Source organism: Plecotus auritus (genome assembly GCF_963455305.1).
Source record: "Plecotus auritus genome assembly, chromosome: 3".
Lineage (NCBI taxonomy): Eukaryota > Metazoa > Chordata > Mammalia > Chiroptera > Vespertilionidae > Plecotus > Plecotus auritus.
The window spans coordinates 163,117,470-163,139,725 of record NC_137772.1 but is presented as its reverse complement, the minus strand read 5'-3'; the positions used below and the strand labels follow the sequence as shown (position 1 = coordinate 163,139,725).

Sequence of the window (22,256 nt, the reverse complement as noted above, 5' to 3'; positions counted from 1 at the left end):
TACAGTCTCATGGCAAACCATGCCAAGTCCAGAGAGCAAAGGAGAGGAACCTTCTTTTATAGAGGAAAGGGGGAGTTCAGAGGAGCTGTTGTAAACAGAGAGTCCATTGGAGGCATCTGGGAGTTTGAAGTGTAGTGGCTTTTCATTGGTCAGGTTTTAACTCTTTCATTGGCTGAGTGGTTGACAGGTGAGGAAAAGATCCTCCTCCCTTCTGTCAGAGTAATAGAGTAGAAAACATATTCCTAACATTGGTAATACTTTCAACAATAAAGATTAAGAAAAAAATAAAGAAAAACTTAACCCTAAAAAGAAAAGGAAAACAGCTTCCTGTCAGAGGTGGAAAGTATATCTCTTCCTGTTTGGGGTAATTGGCAATGAGTGGTAGGGCATGAGAGCTCCCCCAACTGGCCCTCACAGCTCTAATTTAAATGAGGTTTCTGTTTATTAATCTTCACACCCTCATCCTTCAGTTACTACATCCAACCATGTTTCATGAATATAGTAATGGGCCCTTTGAAGGCTGATTGAATAGGATCCTGAAACTCTGGTGTCCTGTCATGCACTGTATAAATGACATTTTGTCAACGAAGGGCCACATCTATGAAGGTGGTCCTATCTATATATAAAAAAAGCTAATATGCTAAGTGTCCCTTCGACCGTCTGACTGGTCGCTATGATGTGCACTGATCACCAGGGGCAGATGCTCAACACGGGCTGCCGAGATGTGCGTTGGCCATTTACAAAGAAATGGCACCTTGGACCTGGCACTGACAAACCAACACTCGACTTCCCCCAAACGGGACACAGGCCCTGCCACCACCCCTGAGTGACACCCCACCAAATCGCAGCCAAAGCTGCCAAGACCCCATGGCGCAAAATGTGGCCCACAGCCCAGTGCAGCCCAGCCCGGAAACGGTCGCTGTGGGCTCTGGGTAATGACATCATGTAGCAACTCCCGGCTTCCTCTCCCTAGTGACTAGCCTCCTTGCAGTTTCTTCAGCCCAGGAACCCTACTTGCTTTATAGCCAGGTGCAAACATTTCACACTTTAACCAAATGTCTGTGAAGTGTTTACACGTACCTCATCTCATTTGATCTTCACAGAAGTCCTGGAGTAGGTAGATAGGAGACTCGGTAGAATCCTATTTTCTTTTCATTGGCCGGAAGACGGAGATTTAGAAAGTTTAGAAACTTGACCCGACTGAAAAGAAGTAAGAAATGGTGGAACTTGAAAATGACTTAAGGTTTTCTCACTGTGCAGAATATAGTCAAACACTGCTGCAGTTAAATATTTCACCCTTAGTTCTCCCTGAGTGATCTACAATAATAATCTGCTTCGTGTTGATATTTACTGCTGTGTTGCTGACTATTACCTGAAAGAGAAGTTGGGGTGCTTCACTGGGCTGGAAAAAGTTTAGCTAAATCAGAAAGCAGGTCTAATTAAGCAAGTTTATCTATGTACTAGAGGCCCAATGCACGAAATTCGCATCCCCGGCTTCGTCCGAAGGTCAACTGGATGGTCCTTCTGCTCTTCGGTCTAATTAGCATATTAGCTCTTTATTATAAAGCTCTCGCTAGTGCCAGTCACATGCATGTGTTTCCATCTGTCATTGTCGATCGTGAATTTGGTTGACACTTCTATTATAGAGAAAGGGCGAATAGCGATATTAAAATATTTCTGCTAATTAATTTCAATGTTCATGTATTCGTGCAGCGTGCCTCTAGTAAGATTATGATGGAGCTGAAGCATTCCTAGTCATGTTGTAGAGCAATGCATTATTCACGTGTGTGTGGTGATGCTGATGTAAACAAACCTGCACTGCCAGTCAACTTAAAGCATAGCTGATATAATCATGTACTGTACAGAATAGTTGGTAATTATAATACGTGACTATGTTACTGGCTTATGTATTTACTGTGTTATACTTTTTGTCATTATTTTAGAGTGGAGTGTAATCTTTCTACTTAGTAAAAAAAGTTTGCTATAAAACACTATGCTGTGTTGTGCAGGCAGCAGCCTCATGCATCTCATGTTTACTGTCTCTCTTTTTAAATACATTTTTATTGATTTTAGAGAGAAAGAGGAAGGGAGAGGGAGAGAGAAACATTGATGAGAAAGAAACATCAGTCTGAGAAAGAAACAGACTGCCTTTTGCACACCCCCTGCTGGGGATGGAGCCTGCAACCAGGGCGTGACTGTGTCTCTTTGATTGCATCATGTTGCCTGGTGATTGACGTAATCATGTGTTTTGTACAGGCTTGTAGCCCAGGAGCAATAGGCTATACCAGTGGTCGGCAAACTGCGGCTCGCGGGCCACATGTGGCTCGCAAGCCGCGGTTTGCCGCTCTGTTGACTAATGAGTTTGCGGACCACTGCCTTAGGGAAAAACACTTAAAAAACATTTTAATAATGTACTAATGTCTTTAACCTGAAGTCAAAACTTCTGGGTAAGGGTAATGCCTTAGCAGTGGTCGGCAAACTCATTAGTCAACAGAGCGGCAAACCGCGGCTCGCAAGCTGCAATTTGTCAACCACTGGGCTATACCATCTAGGTTAGGTGTGTAAGTCGGCTATACTATCTCGGTTTTTTAAGTGTGCTATTTGATGTTCACACAACAACAAAATTACCTAATGATGCATTTCTCAGAACATAGCCCTGGTTAAGAGGCACTTGACTGTATTTGCATAGTCTTCTTGAAGATTCCCAGGAAGTTTCTAACTTCGCTTTCTTCAAAGTTGATCTGTTCACCTGGGAAATAACTGGTTTACTGCTGATTGGTTATTCTTAGTTCCTACAGGAATGGGAGTCCAGCCAGTAATCTCTGTTTTGCAGGGAAGGAAATAGGCCAGAAAACCACAACAGATAATGTGGTCATCAATACCCTGGGTGGGCTGCGAGATGTTTGTGATTTGTATTGCATCCACCTTTCCTTTGGGATTCCTGATGGGAGGTGCTATAGGCAGCTGGGAACTTGTGGTGGGTGAATCAGCAGTTGGCCATCCTTACACTTAGCAATTCAGAATTTTTGATATACCCAATACTCCAGTCAACTGGAAATGAAAAATTAAGTTCTAGAATGCAACATTACTTCCCCTCCCTTATATTTGTGCTTATTTCCTCTGAATGTTGACATTTTAGTGAATTCAGAGTGAGTTATATTGATTTCAGTATTTTGTTTACTTATTTAAATATTTATTTTTTTAATCCTCATCCGAGGATATTTTTCCATTGATTTGTAGAGAGAGTGGAAGAGAGAGGGAAAGACTTAGAAACATCTATGTGAGAGAAACACATCGATTGGTTGCCTCCTGCACGTGCCCTGATCAGGGCCGGGGCTGGGGGAGGAGCCTGCAACTGAGGTACGTGCCCTTGAATGGAATCGAACCCGGGACCCTTCAGTCTGCAGGCTGACATTCTATCCACTGAGCCAAATCAGCTAGGGCTGACTTCAGTGTTTTAAAATAAGACCAGAAAGACTTAGCAAAACAACATAAGAACTTCGATGGGTCAAAAATCTATGAAATATATTTTTGGGATGGATAGGGAATACTGAATATGGGAAGGATATTGGATGATATTAAGAAATGAAATTTGGTTTTCTTAGGTATGATAGGGGTGTTTTGATGATGTGGAGAATGTCATTTTTTAGAGATTTACGCTTAAGGATCTAGGGTAGAGTTTTGTCTACAATTTAGAAATGGTTCTGCAAAAGTAAGTAAAGCTCACTCCTTATACAGGGATGGGTTAAACCCACTGAAGGCAAGAACCACATGTACCTAGTGCCTGACACACAGTGGCAACAAGTGTTTGCTGAATGGAAGGCCGTTAGAAAGAACCCAGCCAGCCTTTATCCCTGTCCTTTCCTCTGTGCTTGTTACCCATCAGAGTCCCTGTGCCGGTACTTCGAAAGGCCAAAACTCAAAAGGTCAGTTTGGAGTAAGTAAAGGTTTATTGGTTAAGAAGCCACCCTCCCAGAAGATAAGAGCCCTAATTCTCAAATCCATCTTTAGACAGTACAGAGTTCAGGCTTCTTTTATATCAAGAGAAGGGGAAATGGGAGGAGCTGTTTTTTGAAACCCCAAGCCAATTCCTTTAATGACTTGCATGTCTAAAGCAAGAGCTTAGCCTGAAGGCTGAAGGAACTAAGCAGCCTTGAACAAGATGGAATCTGAGAGTCAGAGAGACCCAGCACTTCAGTCTGTTACACATTGAGCTCTTTAAGGGCAGGGTCTGTCCCAAAGCACCTTGCACAGTGCCAGGTACTCATTAATCTCTGTTGAATGATCAGGGAAAATGTGAACAGCACAACTAGTGTAATAGCATGAGCATCTATCTGAAAGTGGGATGTTTGCTTCCCTTGCAGACTTGCTGACTGGCAGGAATCCAAGGATGAGGAGGAATCTGGTTTCTTGGGGGTGCTTTCAGGAAAATGAGGCTGAGTTAGTAACAGATCTGAAAAAGGAGTGTCAGGGTTCTGGATGGTGTAGCCAAGATTTCCAAGACCGATTGATGGCTTTTTGCAGAAAATAAGTAAGTGCCATTGTGTATAGTGAAAGCTGAACTTCTGGATCCTCCCACCCCAAACTTTGGAATGGTCTCAGGCTGGGCAGTCAGAGTTTGTAAGAGACTGGGGTAGCCCGAGGTTCCCCTTAAGCTAGGAAATGTTGGAGCAATCCTTGGTGGTACTGGGAAGGGAAGGAAACTTCGGTTTTGTGTTAACTTACTGCCTGTTGCTCGTGTGTGTTTCACATTGTTCCATGTTTTCTCAAGATAGGCAGTGAGGAATAGCAGCTGTAGGCAGCTTTCTTCCCGAAGTACAAAGCAAATACTTATGGTGTTTAGGCATAGGATGGAATTTGTTATAGAATGTCAATTGTTTATTTTTTGTTTTAGGATGAAAAAAACGAGGCAAAGAAGGAAAACCATTTTCTCTTGTAATAAATTTGAAATCGTTTTTTCTTTTTTTCTTCCTTTCTACTGAGAAGTTAAGAGTGGTTAACTGAAACAGACTAAAAATACCCTTTGTAGCATGCTACGGTATTTTCTCTTTGTCTAAAATTAGCTGATTTGAGCTGTGTACTCTGGTTTTCTAAAGCCTTCCATTAGTTGCTCTAGCTACTTCTCTCTGGTTTTGAGACAGGCTGGTGAGCCAGGACAAGCAGAATAGGGAAACGGAGACAGATAGTTAAAGGACCAAGCAGTTTACAGCCTCTAGTAAATTGTAAAACCCTATATTCTGTAACTAAGGACACTTAAGAGTAAATAGTTTACATTTCTTCTTATCCAGAGGGTAAATAGCTTAAATCTCCCTATTCAGGGAGATAGATGGCAGAAATCCAATTAGTGCCATTTGCCAGCCTAACCCAAGGACAAATGAACTTAAGGGAATGAATCTCATTTTGGCACATCAACATAAAACTGATGAATATTCTATTGAAATCCTTCTTTAAGACCTCCCCTAAATTCCCAGCCTTTAAAACCCCTCAACATGAAAGTCCTTTCCCTTTCCCCCTACTCTTCCCCCACAGGCATGCATCTCAAACTCTAAGGGGCACAGCGAGACTTGCAACCAGGGAGCCATGGGCAGCGGCTGCTTGTCCCTGGCAACCCCCCCCGAACCTGTCCCCAAGGTCCCCTTTTCTCTGACTTCTGAGTGAGCCACAGCAGCCCAGTCTAAGCTCATTTCCCCACCTAGTCTCTCTCCTGCTGCTGCTTCTATCCTAGGCTCTTCCTTGTTTCCCTGTCCCCACCTGTAATAAATGTCCTCAAAAAATCGCCTGGACTTGTGAAATCTTTCTGCATGAAGTCACGAACCCACACACTACCGGCCGGCCCTAGGCAGACCCGCTCAGGGCCTGGTCCCCTTTCCAGTAACATTGTCATGAGCTCTGGATAACGTGTTTGATGGGGAAGCAAACTGGGAATGACTATCTTTTTTTCCCCTCCATTGATTGTTTTTTAGAGAGAGTGGAAAGGAGGGGGAGATAGAGAGAGAGACAAACATTGATATGAGAGAGACACATTGATTGGTTGCCTCCCTCATGTTCCCTGACCAGGGCTGGGGATTGAACCTGCAACCGAGGTATGTGCCCTGGACTGGGAATCGAACCTACGACCCTTTGTTACACCAGCCGACACACTCTAACCACTGAAAACATTGGCCAGGGGGGGACATGACTTTATCTTTCACAGAAGAATTTACAAATATCTGAGGCAGGTTCCAGCCTACCTCTCACCTCATCCAGAGTGCCTCTCTCTCTGCTGTGCCTCCCCCTGTACCACCTGTCGCTTTATCCTCCATTTAGCACCTTTTCCTGTCCCATGGTTGCCCTGAAGGGCAGAACCTGTGCTCTTAGCCCAGTGCCAAATATTTAGGTGCTTAACAAATACTTGCTGAATGCCAAAATTGGCCTATTTCTAGGCAGAAAGAAAGGAAAATATAATTTGTTAGTGGTGTACACAAAGAGACTTAATCTTTTCTCGAGAAAATGAAGGAATTGGGAACAGAAAAGGAGTGGAGAGAAATTGGTTGAGATGGGCGTGGCTGGGAAGTATTGACCGGTGTGGATGCAGAAGCCCTTGGTCTAGAAGCCAGATGAGAATGTCTCCACGGAGGGGAGGGCAGCCACCGCCAGCCTCCCCTCTGCCTCAGCCGTAGATGGCATTGGACATTTCTAAGGCACGTTTTTGTTTTTAAAACAGTATCTGTGCTTTCAAAAATGTGTACCTGCCTTAGCTGGGGAACATTTATTTTTGTGAAAGTAGGTGTACTTGTTAACAGTTTCCATTGGTTAATGTCTGAAAATGGTTTTCAGCTTTGTGTGTGTGTGTGCTTTCTATTACAAGTTCCTTAAGGGAAGGGAGTCATAATGTTGCTGGTGGACATGAGGCTCTTTGACGGAGTCGCAAGGAAAGCATTTGAGGGACCCGCAAATAGGAGGATAAGGTTTAGCGGTCAGGTGATGTTGGTTGAAATGGAAGGCTGTGCCCAGGTTCCCGAAGGCTCATGTCTCAGTCCTGCTGTGGAAGTAGTCCAGTCCTGTCTTCACTAAGCCCAGAAGGACCAGGATCCGGAGATTCTGCGCCCTTGCTTCAGAAGCTCAGTCCTGCTCAGCCCCTGTTCCCATCTGGCTAACTTGATTTCTGCATTGCTGTACCCAGGTTCACGCTCGGACCCGGCCTCAGGCGGCTGCTAGGGGTCGCCTGGCTAAGAAAGAGAGAGAGAGAGAGAGAGAGAGAGAGAGAGAGAGAGAGAGAGAGAGAGAGAGAGAGAGAACAGCCAACGGGGCAAGCGCTACCTTATCCCGGGTGTGGGAAGGACCAGGCGCTTTTTCAAACCAGTCAACTTCCCAGTCCTCCACAGGCTTGCAAGTTGGATACTCCCCCTAATCAGTGCATTTCCTAGATCTTCTGGGTCCTGTGTCCCAGTCCAATCCATTACTCAGGCTAGGCTCTACCCTTTATGGTCACTGTCTTAGTTCCTACAGCCCATGCCCCAGAGTAGAAGGACCTTCCCGGCACCATATTGGCTCCTACTGGGCATATACCCAGCAGAGGCCTTCCTCCTGCTGTTTTTATTTCTCCCCTGGTAATAGCTGGTGGCACGCTTCCTGCCCACGGCGGCGGGGATTAGTCCCGATACAGCGGCCTGCTGGGGAGCCTGTGAGTGATGCCGCTTCCTAGTGAAACAGGCCCGGTGTCTGTTCAGCTCCCTGTTCCTCAGGCTCCGTAGTCCCCGATTCCCTTTGCTCCCTTTCGTTATTAATACTAGCTGCCTACGCCAACGATGACTTCTGTTTTGGATAATAGAGTTCTGTCAGGAATGTTCTCATGTTACAGGTGCTGGGGTACTCAAGGAGGAGCGGACTTACTGTTTCCCTGCTTGGGTGTGAGTCGGTTGAGAAGTCAGGCGTAAGGAACACGGACAGCAAAATTTACCTTTGTTGCTGATAACAGACAAAGCTGAGAGGGAGAATGTGGCCTTCCTGAGATTAACCTCCAGCGCTGCCCTGGGGCTGGCCCCCTACAGGCTCAGGGCCGAATGTTGGCCCCCAAGTGAGGACAGAGGGAGGGGCTGGCTGTGCTTCATGCCTCCTTTCTTCTTCCAGACTTACTGATCATATCCTTGTAGGGGAGGGAGACTGATGGGTGGAACCTTCCCTCCCTATTAAGAGGAAAAATAAATGACACCTGTTATATACTTCCCCGCGGTCACACAGCTCGTTGGCAACAACAGCTTTTTCTCCTGGGCTCTATGAGTAGAAAGGGCAGGCATTGGAGTGGGCCCGGCCTCGTGTTCACATTCTACTTCTGTGATGTTACGTGTCTACTTGGTTTATGCACCTGTACAATGGGGTTAAGCTTTCTGTCTCGAGGGCTCTTGGGGCGGTCGCATTCGATCTGACCATTGTTGAATGACCTGGGCCAGTATCTGGCCTCCATTTCCTCATCAGTCATGCCAACCTGGGGCACTTAACAGTCCCTTTGCTCATTCTTCTTCATTCAGGCTGGAGCTGCAGAAAATTTGGTGATGGGGTGGTTCTCAGCAGAGGGGTACTTGGTAGCTGATTATTTTAATTTTGATCTTTTGGGAGGAAAAAAAATTGTTCCTGAGGAAGTAAATTCTTAAGTTGAAAGAATTTTACATGCCGCACATACTCTAGAAAAACTTGCGTTACACCTGGAATTGATTTTATAATCGGGAGTTAAACAATGTGGCCCGTGTAACCTTGGGGAACAAATACCTTTCAATTTGAAATATTCTCAGTTCTTTTCTAGGACATTCTTCAAGTGGCTATTTTTAAAGTTTTGTTTTGTTATGCAAGTTAGAGGACTTGATGAAAAAGTTCCTGGGCAGCGGAACTGGTGGTCTAAACATTCACGGTTTTGAGTGAGGGATGTGGCCCAGAATTTGAAAATGGGATGGAGACCTTGCTTTCAGACTTCCTTAGATGTTCTGGATAGACGGTACCGAACCCTCGGGAGGGACGCTGTTGTTTCAGACGACGCCCCTGTGGGGCTGTGGATGCAGCTCCAAGCAGGCGCACATCCTGTGTGAAGCACTGTGTGTTGACTTCTCTTGGAGTGTCTGCTGCTAGCTTCCCGTCCAGATCTTCAGTTTAGTGAAGTACAGCTGTGAACAATGTTGATCCACATGTTTGTTTCAGACCCCTAGTGCTAACACGTTCGTGAAATTAGGCAAATCAGATTTTACTTTTACACTTCCCAGCTGAGCTACCCCTCTCCTTGTCCATGCCCGCCACCTCATGGGCGGGACTGACCTGGCCTGGCCCTGGTAGTGGGGGTGGTGCCGGCCGGGTCGGTGACCCACAGCACTGAGGAAAGGTGGGGCGCGAGGGCACTTCCTCCGGCCCTTGGACTTCCTATGCACGCCAGGAGGAAAACAGAGCTGGAGGGTGTGAACCCTTAGGTTAAACCAGCAACACAAACACTCCTGTACAACAAAGAAAATGTGAATTGTGTAAGTCACCCCGACCCCCCCCCCAAAAAAAAAAAATTACTGGCAGATCAATTTTCAGGACAACTGTAGAGTGGCTGTTATCTATAAATTGGTGAACTGATACGATGATATTTTAAAAACCTATCTTTGCTGGCAATAGCAGTATGGTTTTAACAAAAGAAAAAAAGACTTTTATTTCCCAGATGACAAGGGCCTGTTTTTATGTTGGAGGTCTCTCTGGTTTGCTCTCCCGCCCTTCCATCCGTTGGTCTCTGTAAGTGCCATTGGCTGTCAGCCTGGAGGAGAGGTATAGCTTTGCCACCTCGATGCTTCTGTTCTCAATGTTGGCGTTGTTTATCGGTGGGGGTGCCCCCCCCCCCCCCCCCGTACAGGCGGCACTTCAAAGGGTGTTCAGTTATCCTGGCAAAGTGCTGAATTGCTTTGTGTTTACTTTTGTTTCTAAGGCTGTTGTTTAATTTTATTTTTTTATACATGAAAGTCTTCCCCCCCCCCTAGATTTTACTTTTTTTCTGATTCACAGTCATACAGACATAGGGGAAGTTTGGTACAGAAAAAAAGAAAAACACCATCTCAAATCTCTCCAATCAGGCATAAACACTATTAGCATTTGGGAATAGTTCTTGTCTTTTGGCACATAGTTTGTGCCATATTAGATACACAGTTTCTCCTCGGATTTTTCTTTCCAGTTAAAAACCTCTTCTGGCCTGGTCGGCATGGCTCAGTGGTTGAGCGTTGACTTATGAGCCAGGAGGTCATGGTTCAATTCCTGGTCAGGGCACATGCCTGAATTGCGGGTTCAGTCCGCAGTGTGGGGCATCGCAGGAGTCAGTCTATCAATTATTCTCTCTCATCATTGATGTTTTTATCTCTCACTCCCTCTCCCTTACTCTCTGAAATCAATAAAAAGATATTCTTTTTTTTTTTTTAAATATATTTTATTGATTTTTTACAGAGAGGAAGGGAGAGGGATAGAGAGCCAGAAACATCGATGAGAGAGAAACATCGATCAGCTGCCTCCTGCATGCCCCCTACTGGGGATGTGCCCGCAACCAAGGTACATGCCCTTGACCGGAATCGAACCCGGGACCCTTCAGTCCGCAGGCCGACGCTCTATCCACTGAGCCAAACCGGTCAGGGCTAAAAAGATATTCTTAAAAAAAAACAAAACCTCCTCTGTAGGCTTCATAGTTTACATGAAGCTCCTGTACAGGCCCCACCTTTATAAAAAATATATTTTTTTATTGATTTCAGAGAGGAAAGGAGAGGGAGAGAGAGAAACATCAATGATGAGAGAGAATTATTGATTGGCAGCCTCCTGCAAGCCCCCTACTGGGGATCGAGCCCACAACCCAGGCCCTTGACCAGAATTGAACCCGGGATCCTTGTCCGCAGGCCGGATGCTCTATCCACTGAGCCAAACCAGCTAGGGCTATAGGCCCTTTTAAGATCTGAATGTATTTATCTATTTCCTTAATGCTGGGCATACAATTACTAATTGTTAAACTAATTCTTTGTGGTCCTGATGCGTTAGTACGTCACCCTCCAAAATTCAGGTTGAATACCGTATATCAAAACAACTTAGCCTCCAGAGCCAGCCGCGCCCTCACTGAGGGTCCGGCCACCGTCACTGTTCCTATCCAAGGTTCTTCCTCCTCTTGCTTTCTTGGCTTAATTGGCTTGGAATCAGACAGACGACCGACCTTACTCCGCCTCTGACCTACCTGCAGCTCCTTGGGCACATCAATCCTCCTAAGCCTCCATTTTCCTATTCACAAAACAGAGATAATGGTAACACCCAACACAGGGTTATTGTGAGGCCTGTGAGTCAGGTTGTGAAGGGTGTGGCAGTGTCTGGAACCGGCCACGATGAGAGTCTCTTAGAGCAGCGTGGTCACCTTCCTCCCAGGGACTTGGGCTGGCTAGTTCTGCCAGTCCTGGTTTTGGAAGAGAGACCAGAAAGGAAAGGGAAGCCAAATGGGGGAGGTGCGCTGAAAGGATATTTTTTCCCTCTTCTAAGTATAAAGTTCAAGTGTTTGTTTTGGGCATTGCCTGAACCCTCCAATGTCTGGGCCGGGGAGCGAGCCCCTGACCGCGTTCAGGGAGGTGGGCGGTGGGCCAGGGGTGCTAGGCCCTTGCAGCTCTGCCAGCAGTGGGTCTGCCTCCTTGGTCTCTCTCCTGGTCTTCGCTTGTTGCCTGACTCACCCCCAGCCTCTGACTGAGCAACCATGTGCTTCGACATTCTCCCTCCCCGTGACTTTTGTCTTTCTCACCCCGTCTACAGCTAAGCTGGAGGGCAGGACAGGATTTCTGTAGAAAAGAGTATCTTTAGAAATTGCTTATGTGGAGCTCTTAGGGTCCTAATCCGCCTGACTTTTATTTGAATTGCTCTACCCTATCTTTTAAGTACTCCAGAGTGCTTTCATCTTGGTAGGAAGGAGAACGGGATTCCTCTCAGATAAACCCCACACCCTGGGCTGCACTTGGGAAAGAAATGGCCACTAGGGCGGAGCTGGCCATGCAAGCGTTCTCCCTGCACCGTTCTCTGCATATGTCTTGGAGGGCAGCCGGCGGTGTCTCCCTTTGCTCTTCGTCATGTATTGCCTGTGGCAGAAGAATGAGTCCTTGTACACTTGGTACTTCAGCTATGCCTTTTAAAGGCCAGGAATAGACTTAATCTAAAGAGCCATCTCGAGTGGCGTGTGGGGCCGGAGAGGAGGAGAATTCAGGAAGAGGGGGCGGATTGGATTAATGGGAACAAGAGTGATATGAAACAGTTTAACTTCTTATGTCCCCCTTCAGACTTTCAAATTTGTCTATTTAAAAGAAAAAACGTTCATGGTCTGGACATCTGGCTTAGAAGTGCTGTCTACGCCTGTGGTGCCGTCCCTGGACCTCCGATGGTATGAGAGAGCAGCACACGTGTGTTTGGACTAGTGCAGTGGTAAGGCTGCGATGAGTGAGAATCGAGGATTTACAAACCCAGGCCTCAGTTTAAATGTGACTGTCTCCCTGGACATGGTCATCCTGAACAAGGAAGTTGTTGTCATCTACACTTTTAAACCCTGTGTTGCCTGAAAATAGAGAGCCCAAGGTGCTACTAACTCTTTTATTATGTGGTGGCATCTTAGACTCCGTATTATAATTGGCAAGGAAGAAGACATCAAATAATCGGAGAAGCTTGCTTTTGATCATTTTTCTTGGAGTGCTGGTCTACAGACATTTCTAATTCCTGAGACTGTCCTTTGATCAAATTAGGTTTCAGCTTGCAAGGTGGTGTGTCAGTTTGTTGCAAGCCTTTGCCCTGACTTTCAGATTCCTGCTGTTGGTGGAGCTGGGGCAGCCCGGAGCCTGCTGAGTTTGCCCAGATGGGCCCCACCTGCCTGCTCCTGGCTGTTGCAGCATTCCTTGGCGCTTCCTGTCTGGCTCACCGCCAAATGAGCCTGCTCATTTCCTTTCTCCGGAAAGTCCCTTATTGCCCAGGTTCAAAGGTTCCAAGGTTCCATAAAGGATACGGTGGGCCTGACCTTCAAACTCTGACCTTGGTCAGAGCCTCTCATATCCCGGAGCTAATCTGAATTAGTGGGCTGTGGCTCCAAAGTCACCGTTGTAGTTGCTCTGAGCCAGAAGACGTGGGCGGCTGCCGGATGACCTGCAGAACCTGGGGCTGTGAGATGCTTTTATCTAGAGTTTAGGGTGGGCATTGTGTACGTGCCTGGCATTGGAGTGCCAGTCTCATTTCCCTTCTGGCTTCTCTACAACCTCTATTCTTACTTTTCCAGTTACTTTTCCTAATACCCAGTGGACTGACTTTGTAGGTACTTGCTTAGGGTAGTGTTGTAGATGGTATAGAGCAGTGGTTGGCAAACTCATTAGTCAACAGCGTTAAATGCGAGCCGCAGTTTGCCGACCACTGGTATAGAGCATTAGAAAACTTATTGCTGAATGTCCAAATCCTGTCATTTAAAAACATTTATTGATTGGAGAGAGAGAGAAAGAGAGAGTGAGAGAGAATATTGTTCCGTTATTTATGTATTTATTGGTTGAGACTTGTATGTGCGTTGACCAGGAATAGATCCCCCAACCTTGGCATATTGGGACGATGCTCCAACCACCTGAGCTGGCCAGCAGTGGGTCTTAGTGCTACGTGGCCAGGGCCTTAGTGCTCTCTTAATAACCAGGGAAACTGAGTCCTGGGGAACATGCCTGACTTTTAAAAGCTAAGAATTCATCGCTCCCGAGACCTCGAGAGAGGTGTGCTGAGGCAAGAGTGCTGACTCGCCTTTGGCCACATTCTTTCTCTAAGGATCAGAGCTGATTGGCTGGACTGGGTGTGCTTGGCTCTGAGGCCTGTAATAAGCTTTCTTTGTTATCTAGCTCACCTAGAATTGGAAGAAAGTTAAACCAGTTGTGAAATGTATCACCTTTCAGAGATGAATAGCATCTTAATTGACTCCCTTTGGAAACATGTCAAACTGAGATTTCTAAGTCTGGTGTAATCTGGTAAGCCTTGAGGTTGGGACCTCAGGCAGGGGCACTGGGGAGACTGGTCCACCTCCAAGTTTGTTTTCTGGCTCCAAACAAATGAGTGGCTGTTTGACTACTGGCACGCGACCCAGTTTTTAAAGTACAGCCATATAGGGTATGGCGGACTGGTAACCGGGGGGTTTGAAAAGTGAGGTCATGGAAGGCCCAGATGAAACTCTTTTAATGTGTATCACAACGGCAATTAATCTTATTAACATGCTGGGCCCGTGCCTGCTCTCACTGCCCCGGGTGTGCGAGGGTATTGAAGGGGCATGCTTTGAAGGGCTCTCTTCTTTGATGGTGCAGATGGATAACAGAAGCGTATAAAACTCTGTATCTGCTGTTATAAAGGCCTTTTGTGTGCCCTTGCAGATTCATTCAGTTTGGAGAAGCAAGCAAAAAACTTCATGCAGATTGATAAGATGTACAAAAGGGGATTGACCGTAAATGCTGTCTTGTAACTGCGGGCTCTGTGAGCAGACAGAACCGTGGAGAAGGAGTGCAGCGCCTCCTCTGTGCCCAGCGTCCAGCGAGTTCCAGCCCAGTATTTGGAAGTGAGAGATTTAAAAACACGGTTGGTTTGTTGGGAGGCAAGAGTAAACATAGAAACAGCAAACATTGAAGGTGCTGTGGATGCTATATCTGCATTGATGGAGCACCATGGGGGTTCCTCAGATAGGTGAGTGAGGGCTGCTGTGGTTAGGCCTGCTTCCTGGTGGGGTGGGCCTTCACTAGGAGGGTCACAAGGTGACGAGCAGGGTGAGGGTGCACAGGGTGCTCTTAGGGGAGGGTCAGGTATGACGGAGTGGAAGGCTTGTATGCGGTAGGGGACAGGTGGGCCTTCACTAGGAGGGTCACAAGGTGACGAGCAGGGTGAGGGTGCACAGGGTGCTCTTAGGGGAGGGTCAGGTATGACGGAGTGGAAGGCTTGTGTGCGGTAGGGGACAGGCTGGGGGAGTTTAAAGGCAGTAGATGGCACACTTTGATCTGCCTCTCTCACCAGTACATGAGACAAGGCTAGTACCGCGATGCGTCCTTATAAGGGTGCTGCCTGGTTCTATTCTGGAAGTCCATTTTTTCAGAAGTTATCTAAATACCCACCTAGACTCCCTTTTGCTGCTCTCTTTGTTATTTAACAAGTAGCCTTGGGGACAAAGAGGTTATTTAAAATTGTCAAGTTCAACAGATGTGGTTTGGGTGTGCTAATGTCCTCTAATGAATACAGAAACTGCTTATGAAGTGAATAATTACTAAGAAGAGAAATAACTGTTCCTGTATAATGTACCCATTTGCTCATAGTTAATAAATGCCACACTTGTAACATTATTAAGTCTGTTCTCCTAAAGTTTCCTTGCTGTGTGTTTACACAGGGTTCTTACCTGCAGGACTTGTCAGAGCCTTTAGCATTCTAAATTACTTTGGGCCCAGCCGGTGTGGCTAAATGGTTGAGCATTGACCTGTGAACCAGGAGGTCACAGTTCATTGTGCTTGGGTTGTGGGCTAGATTCCCAGTGTGGGGCATGCAGAAGGCAGCTGATCAGTGATTCTCTCTTATCATTGATGTTTCTCTCTCTCTCTTTTCCTTCCTCCCTTCATCCCTCCCTTCCTCCCTCCCTCTCTCCCTTCCTCTCTGAAATCAATAAAAATATATATTAAAAAAAAAAATACTTTGGGCCCTAGCCGATTTGGCTCAGTGGATAGAGCATTGGCCTGCGGACTAAAGATCATGGGTTTGATTCTGGTCAAGGGCACATGCCCAGATTGTGGGCTTAATCTCCAGTAGGGGGCATGAAGGAAGCAACCGATCAGTGATTCTCTCTCATCATTGATGTTTCTATCTCTCTCTCCCTCTCCCTTCCCCTCTGAAATCAATAAAAATATGTTTAAAAAAAAAAAACCACACGAACTTTGGGAAAGGAGGTGGGAGTGCCCTTTCTGTCCGTAGAACACCATGGGGCACCCTGGGAATGTGGTGCTCTTCTGCTTGGCAGTGTTGTGGGCACTGCCCTCCATTTGCCCTTTCTGCCCTGACATGACAGTGATGCTCTCTTGGTTGAAGGAAGATGAGGGGGCTGTTACATTCCTCCCGTCCTTTTTCTTTGGCAGTATGAACAGCAAACATCTTATATGGCTGCATCGAAGAGTTGCTGACAAGCTGAATTTGGGCAAGTTGAATCTCTGAATCCTCACATTAATAGAAATAGAACCCCAGCTCTCTACATCCTGCCATTAAAAAAAAAAAAACCCTTCCCATCTGGCAGGGCAAAACACCCTAGAGTGGACAGGATGAATCAGCTGCCATGGCTGGACACCAAGATAAGCGTCTCCAGACATGGCACCGGCTGGCGGTCAGCGCTGGTACCGTGAGAACACAGCAGCCAGCAGCACATGTGCTTTTAAGGTCAAGAACAGCAGCACCCTGCTCCCCAGAAACAGCTGTTCTGATCTCTTCCCTTTAGGGGTAGAATCTTGTGTGCTCTAGGACAGGTGTCTTTTCTTGTTGTTGTTTTTAATCCTCACCCAAGGGTATGTTCATTGATGAGAGAGGAGGGAGAGAAACATTGATCGGCTGCCTCCTGTACATGCCCTGACCAGGGATCGAACCCGGAACCTTTTGGTGTGTGGGACAACACACCAACCAACGGAGCCGCCCGGCTGGGGCTAGAACAGTGTCTTTCCACCTTAACGTAGTATTTGATGTTGCTTCTTCTGGGTCTCTCCTTCCTCGTTCTTCATCACACCCGTGCACATGACATTCTCGTTCACACTGTCCAGCCAAGCACCGCGAGCCCACGTGGGAGCGCAGGTGCAGCACGTTTCCATCACTGCAGACACACACGTGCTGCTGGATAGCGCCGTGCGGACCGGCGATGCAGATCCTCACCCGGGAACTTTCTGGGCCTCAGTTCCCCTATCCATTTTAATGTCTCGTGGTACCAGAATTGTGGAAATTAAACAATTTTAAATGCAACAAAATAAAATAAAAATCTTATGGTACCGGAAGTGAAGAACGTCTGGCAGACATCATGGCTGTCCATACAAACCTGTCCGCCGTGGCCCTTCCCACACACAGGCATGAGGGCTGAGCAAAGCGAACTCTCGGCCTGAAATACCCGCCCTCTTAGGGCTTTGCTGGTTGAGCTCTCTGTGATAGCCCTTCCTGTATTCATCACAGGGTTTCCACATCTGAAATACATGGCAGGACAGCTTTTCCTGCCAGTCATATTTTGAAATCTAACTCAGGAGTGTTTAACCTGACTTGGTGAAGGTTTCTTTTGAGTCCCCAAACAGCCTGCTCTCAAGCTCCTGGAAATCACTGGCTTAATACCGCGCTGCAGCGCAGACCTGCACTGGTGTGCTCCGAGGCCCCTCCCTGACTGCAGTGGAGGGAGAGGTCTCTCCCCAGGAAGACTGTTCTGTTTTGGTCGGTCCTTCTGCTTTAGGGTGTCTGTTGGAACAGAGCCTGGAAGGAAGACCTCGAATGGCATCATTGCGGAGACTGCATTCCGCTCAGGCTGTCCCTGAATTCCATTTGCAGGGAGGGCCCACTGCTCCCAGGAAGTGCAGGCTTGGGATGAAGGGTGCACAGTATAAGACTGGCACATGTCCTGTCCGTATTGCACTGGGTACCAGTTTGAGACATCAGTAGGTGATCGCCTATTTCCACAACTGCAAACGAGATGGAAAGTAGGAATCCCTGAGTTTGGAACCTAGCCTCACTTAGAGAAAGCACAAGCATCTGTTGGCCTAGTACATTTCCCCTTCTCCACTGACCTGGGCTGGACCCCAAACCTAGCCAGGGTCAGAGCAGCACCTGTGAGAGCCGTGGGATCATCATGGAGAGATGAAGACACCAGTGACTGAGTGTCTGCCTCGCCCCTGTCACCAAGCACTCAATTGGAGAACCGAGGCTATTGGCATTTTTTTAAAAAAGAGGGTCAATAGAGCTCTCTTTGGCAGCACATATCCTAAAATTGGGACGATACAGAGAAGATTAGCATGGCCCTTGTGCAAGGATGACACACAAACTCACGAAGCATTCAATTTCTATAATAAATGCGTAATATGCAAATCGACCGAACAGCAGAACAACTGTTCGGGTGACGTTCCGGACGACCATGCTATGACATGTACGGGTGCCAGGCCAGCCAAGGCGGGTGCGATGCAATTGGTCGGGGGCCCCGCCATCGCTCCACGATCACCCTGCTGAGGGAGGCCCAGACCACCGGCCGGCAGGGCAATCTATTGGGGGTGGGGGTGGGGTGGGAGGGCTCCATGATCACTCCGCAGAGGCAGGCCCAGGCCACCCTCTGCATGGCGATCGATTGCAGAGCCCTGGCCCGGTGGGCAGGGCCTCCCTCTGCGTAGCTATTGATCGTGGAGTCCCGCAATCGATCACCCCGAAGATGGAGGCCCAGGCCATCCGCTGGTGGTGCTGTGGTGGGTGGGCAGGGCAATTGATCTGGGGGCCCTGCGATCGATCGCCCCGCAGAGGGAGGCCCAAGCCAGCCAAGCTATCGCACCCCATGCCTGTTGCTCACAGAGGGAGGCGACTGGTGGTGGGGGAGGGGAGAAGTAGCACCGCACAGATGGCAGGCAGTGGCGGGGCGGGGCCAGCTGCTGCCACCTGTGGAAGGAAAGCCCCGATAGGCCCTGATCGATAGGCCCTGATCACCGGCCAGGTCTAGGGACCCTACCTGAGGGGTTCCGGATTGCGAGAAGGCGCAGGCCAGGCTGAGGAATACCCCCCCCCCTCGTGCACCAATTTTGTGCACCAGGCCTCTAGTTTTAAAAGAAAGGTCAGTAGCTTTATTTCATAAAGAGGTCTGTGATGCAAAAAAAACCCCATAAAAAACAAAAGACCAAAGGGGGTGGGGAACCCACAAGGGGGTGGAGTGGGGGAAGTAAGACAAACTTTAGTAGGCTGTCAGCCAAGAAAGGCAGAAAGTCAGGGGCCACAACTGTCTTCCCAGCCTTAAGTGCTTGGCACAGAGCCAGGCTCCAGTAGGCACTCAATAAAGAGTTGTTGAATAATAGATTGTATTGTATTTTCATAACATTTTAATGAGATGAGTAAACAGGCTCAGAGAGGTTGAATAACTTGCCTTTGGTCACACAGCTGGAACATGGCAGGCCTGTGACTCAGGCCTCGTTATGTGTAAGCCACGGTCCACGTGCCTCCAGTAGGCTAAAACAGGGAGTGGTAGGGACGCGTTCATCTTCTAACTCATTCCCTCTCTTCAACACAGTCACTCCCAGTTGCTCTGTATTTTTTTTCTGTTATATTTTTAACTTGCAATTTTTTTTAAGTTTCGACATAATTTCAGAATTACAGAGAAGTTAGCAATGAGTATAAATAATTCTCAGACCCTTTGCCCATGTCTGTAGAGGTATATTCTTGGGAGATACTGTGAGCCGTTTTAACATGAGATCGGGCCACACTGCGTAGGGATTTCCAGGTGTCTGTGAGGTAGGGTGTGTCCCTTTGAGAATGTTTACGGGGGGGAGGGGTGTGTGTGGAAAAAACAGCCATGTGACCCCACCCAGGAACTGAAGCTAACCCAAGAGCAGCCCTCAAGGGCTTGCTGGGTGAAAACATGAGAGAAGAGTCTAGGGTTTATAATTTTGCATGGAAGAACTCCCCCTCTGAGAAACCGGAGGATTGGGGGCATATAAAAGTGGCTCATGAAGAAGATGACGTCAGCTTCCCAGTCGGACACCCTCGGGGGTGGATCAGACCTCCCGGCTGCCAAGAACAATACGCGATGGGTTCCCAGAGGGCTGCGCCCCATGCCCTTTCCTCTCCTCACTGTGCGATTAAAGATTAATGTTTACACTGTGTTATCTGGTCCACGCCTCCGCACAGGTTGTTTTAACCCTCTCCTTGCTTTCACTCTTGGCACCCCGTACCTCCTTTCTCGCTCTGGTTTCCGGGGTTCCTCCTTCCTGCTAAGACAGCTGCACTCCCGAAGGCATTGTATTTGGAGGACATGTGCGGGTTCTTTGTCTGAGAGGAAAGGGGGTCTCCTTTAAAGGGGTAAACAGTCTGAAAGTTTTTCAAATCAGGAGAGTTTCTCCAGTTCTGACATTAAAGAAACCAGTGTCCACTGCTGGCTTTAAGTTTCCTTGGAAACACTCATTGAAGCTTCTGCAAAGTTATTTTAATAGACACCTTTTCTTTTTTTCCCTAACCAGGGACACCAAACTATAAGGTTGCTTTGGGTTTTACATTGGCAGATAGAACGCTCCCAAGGGAATGTGAGGCCGGCCCCTGAAACGAGGAGAGGACCATTCTGCCTTGGTATTTATTATCCAACGTGGGCCAGGACAGTACTGACACGGAAATGTTTCCGAGATAATTTATAGTCAGCACACCCCTCTCAGGGTCTAGAATCAAAGCACCTGAACAGATCAGGAGCCATTTTACGTCTTAACAGCATCTGTGCAAGTTCGGCACTAGCCCATCTGTGTGTGTGATCCGGTGAGCGGTGGGACAAGTGCCTGCTTGGGTAGTCTCCAGCCGGGAGGACGGTGTGGTGGATTCGGCTGGGACAGCGGCCTCTCTTCAAAGGTTTAATTGCGTGGGGGCGGGGGGTAAATAATTTGATTTTAAGTGCTCTTCCTCTTTTTGTCTTGGAGATTGCTAGTTCCCTTCTTCTTGTCTGAGTTGCTACTCTGGTTCGGACGTGATTATACAGCCTTTAACTTTTCAAACACCCATGTGGGAACAGTGGGCACCTGTTCGGGTGGTGGAAATAGCACAGAGGACCTGGATTAAAATTGAGCATGGTCTCTTAACTAGTTGGTTACCCCAGACAAGCCACTTGACTTCTGTAAGTCTCAGTGTCCTTATCTGTAACGTGGGGGTGCTAATTAGTTCTTTGTCAGGAGGATCAAATGAGGACACCCTGTGGAAGTACTTAGTGTTTCAGTAAAAGGGGTGTTACTCTGGGATCTGACTTCAGATAAGTTCCATCACTTCCACAGAATTAGTTAAGTTCCTATTGGCAGGTTAATTTAGTTCTTAGAACTTGATCTCATCTGGAAACTGGAATAGTAACACCTACCTGGTTAAATTGTTGGGAAATGGGAATAGTAACACCTGCGTGGTTAAATAACACCTACTTGGTTAAACAAGGCTTCAAGGGGTCACAAGAGCTTGGCCAACTGCGATCACATGGCAGCCTTTGCATGATGTCATACACTGGCTGAGCTCTTTGAGACAATAAAGGACTAGTGAATTCTTCACAGGGGTAAGCGCATTTAACTGGTATTATCCCTGCAGAGAGTGAGTGGGGAGGTACGCGTAGGGGATGAGAGTGGGTGGGTAGGGGAAGTCTGGCTACTTGTATCTTGACATGAGGATTTGTTTGGAAAATAAATTTCCTTCTGGTAATTGTATATAATGTGACAGGTCGGTGATTAGTGCCAGTTAACTTTTATTAACTACTGTACATTATTGTAAAGCTGTAAGATCATAAAGGTCATAAAATTTGCTAAAGAGAAGATTTTGATATGTCTTTAAATAGTGTTTAAATGAAATAGGCAATCTAGTAGGTACTTTTAGGGAATGGTGTTTTTGCAGAAGGGAAAATTAGCAAAGACAATTTTGCAAAACAATATTTAATGAAGTGTTGCTTTTAGCTGCTGACAAATTAGTTTTTGATATATCCCTCAGGAAGACTGAAGGAATGACAACTGTAGTTGGTGGATGAGAGTTTGAAAGTGAGAGGAGGAAGAGGAGGAGGAGGAGGAGGAGGAGGAGGGGGAGGGGGAGGGAGAGAGAGAGAGAGAGAGAGAGAGAGAGAGAGAGAGAGAGAGAGAGAGATTCCAGGTAAAGTGTCTCACAGTTGGTCATAATGGTCTCATGTGTCAAGAATTCTGAATTATCTGCATTTTTTCTCTGATTGCTCATGTGTGGCATGGTTTGTTTTTCTTCTAGGATGTGGAGAAAGAGAAGGAAACCCACAATTACCTCAGCAAAGAGGAAATCCAAGAGAAAATTCATAAATACAATTTAGCAGTCACAGACAAGTTGAAGATGACCTTGGTAAGCGCCCATGATACACTTTAGGTTGACAGAGGTCAAAAACAAATATGAGTTGTTGCTGTTACAATCCATCTGTATGTTTTAAAGTCTCTGAGTCACAGTTGCAGAAGGTTAATGGTCCAGGTATGTAGGACAGGAAAATGTTTCTGCGTCTTTCAAATTATTTTGAAGTAGCTTTATCTCAAAATCAGTTAAATAAA

General features: G+C 47.0%; 1 protein-coding gene across 5 annotated transcripts in view; it reads left to right on the top strand.

Moving 5' to 3' along the window:
• The window catches only part of RASSF3 (Ras association domain family member 3), an 83,582-nt gene that overhangs the window by 50,336 nt on the left and 10,990 nt on the right, over positions 1 to 22,256 (top strand). Inside the window, exons 1-2 of one of the 5 annotated variants that reach the window (XM_080660036.1) lie at positions 21,147 to 21,259; positions 21,949 to 22,056. In XM_080660036.1, coding sequence (XP_080516162.1) covers positions 22,048 to 22,056 — 9 coding nt within the window. In that variant the 5' untranslated portion in view covers positions 21,147 to 21,259; positions 21,949 to 22,047. Of the gene's footprint in view, positions 1 to 21,146; positions 21,421 to 21,948; positions 22,057 to 22,256 lie in introns of those variants that run through there. The other 4 variants (XM_080660034.1, XM_080660035.1, XM_080660037.1 and 1 more) reach the window with 4 other exon arrangements.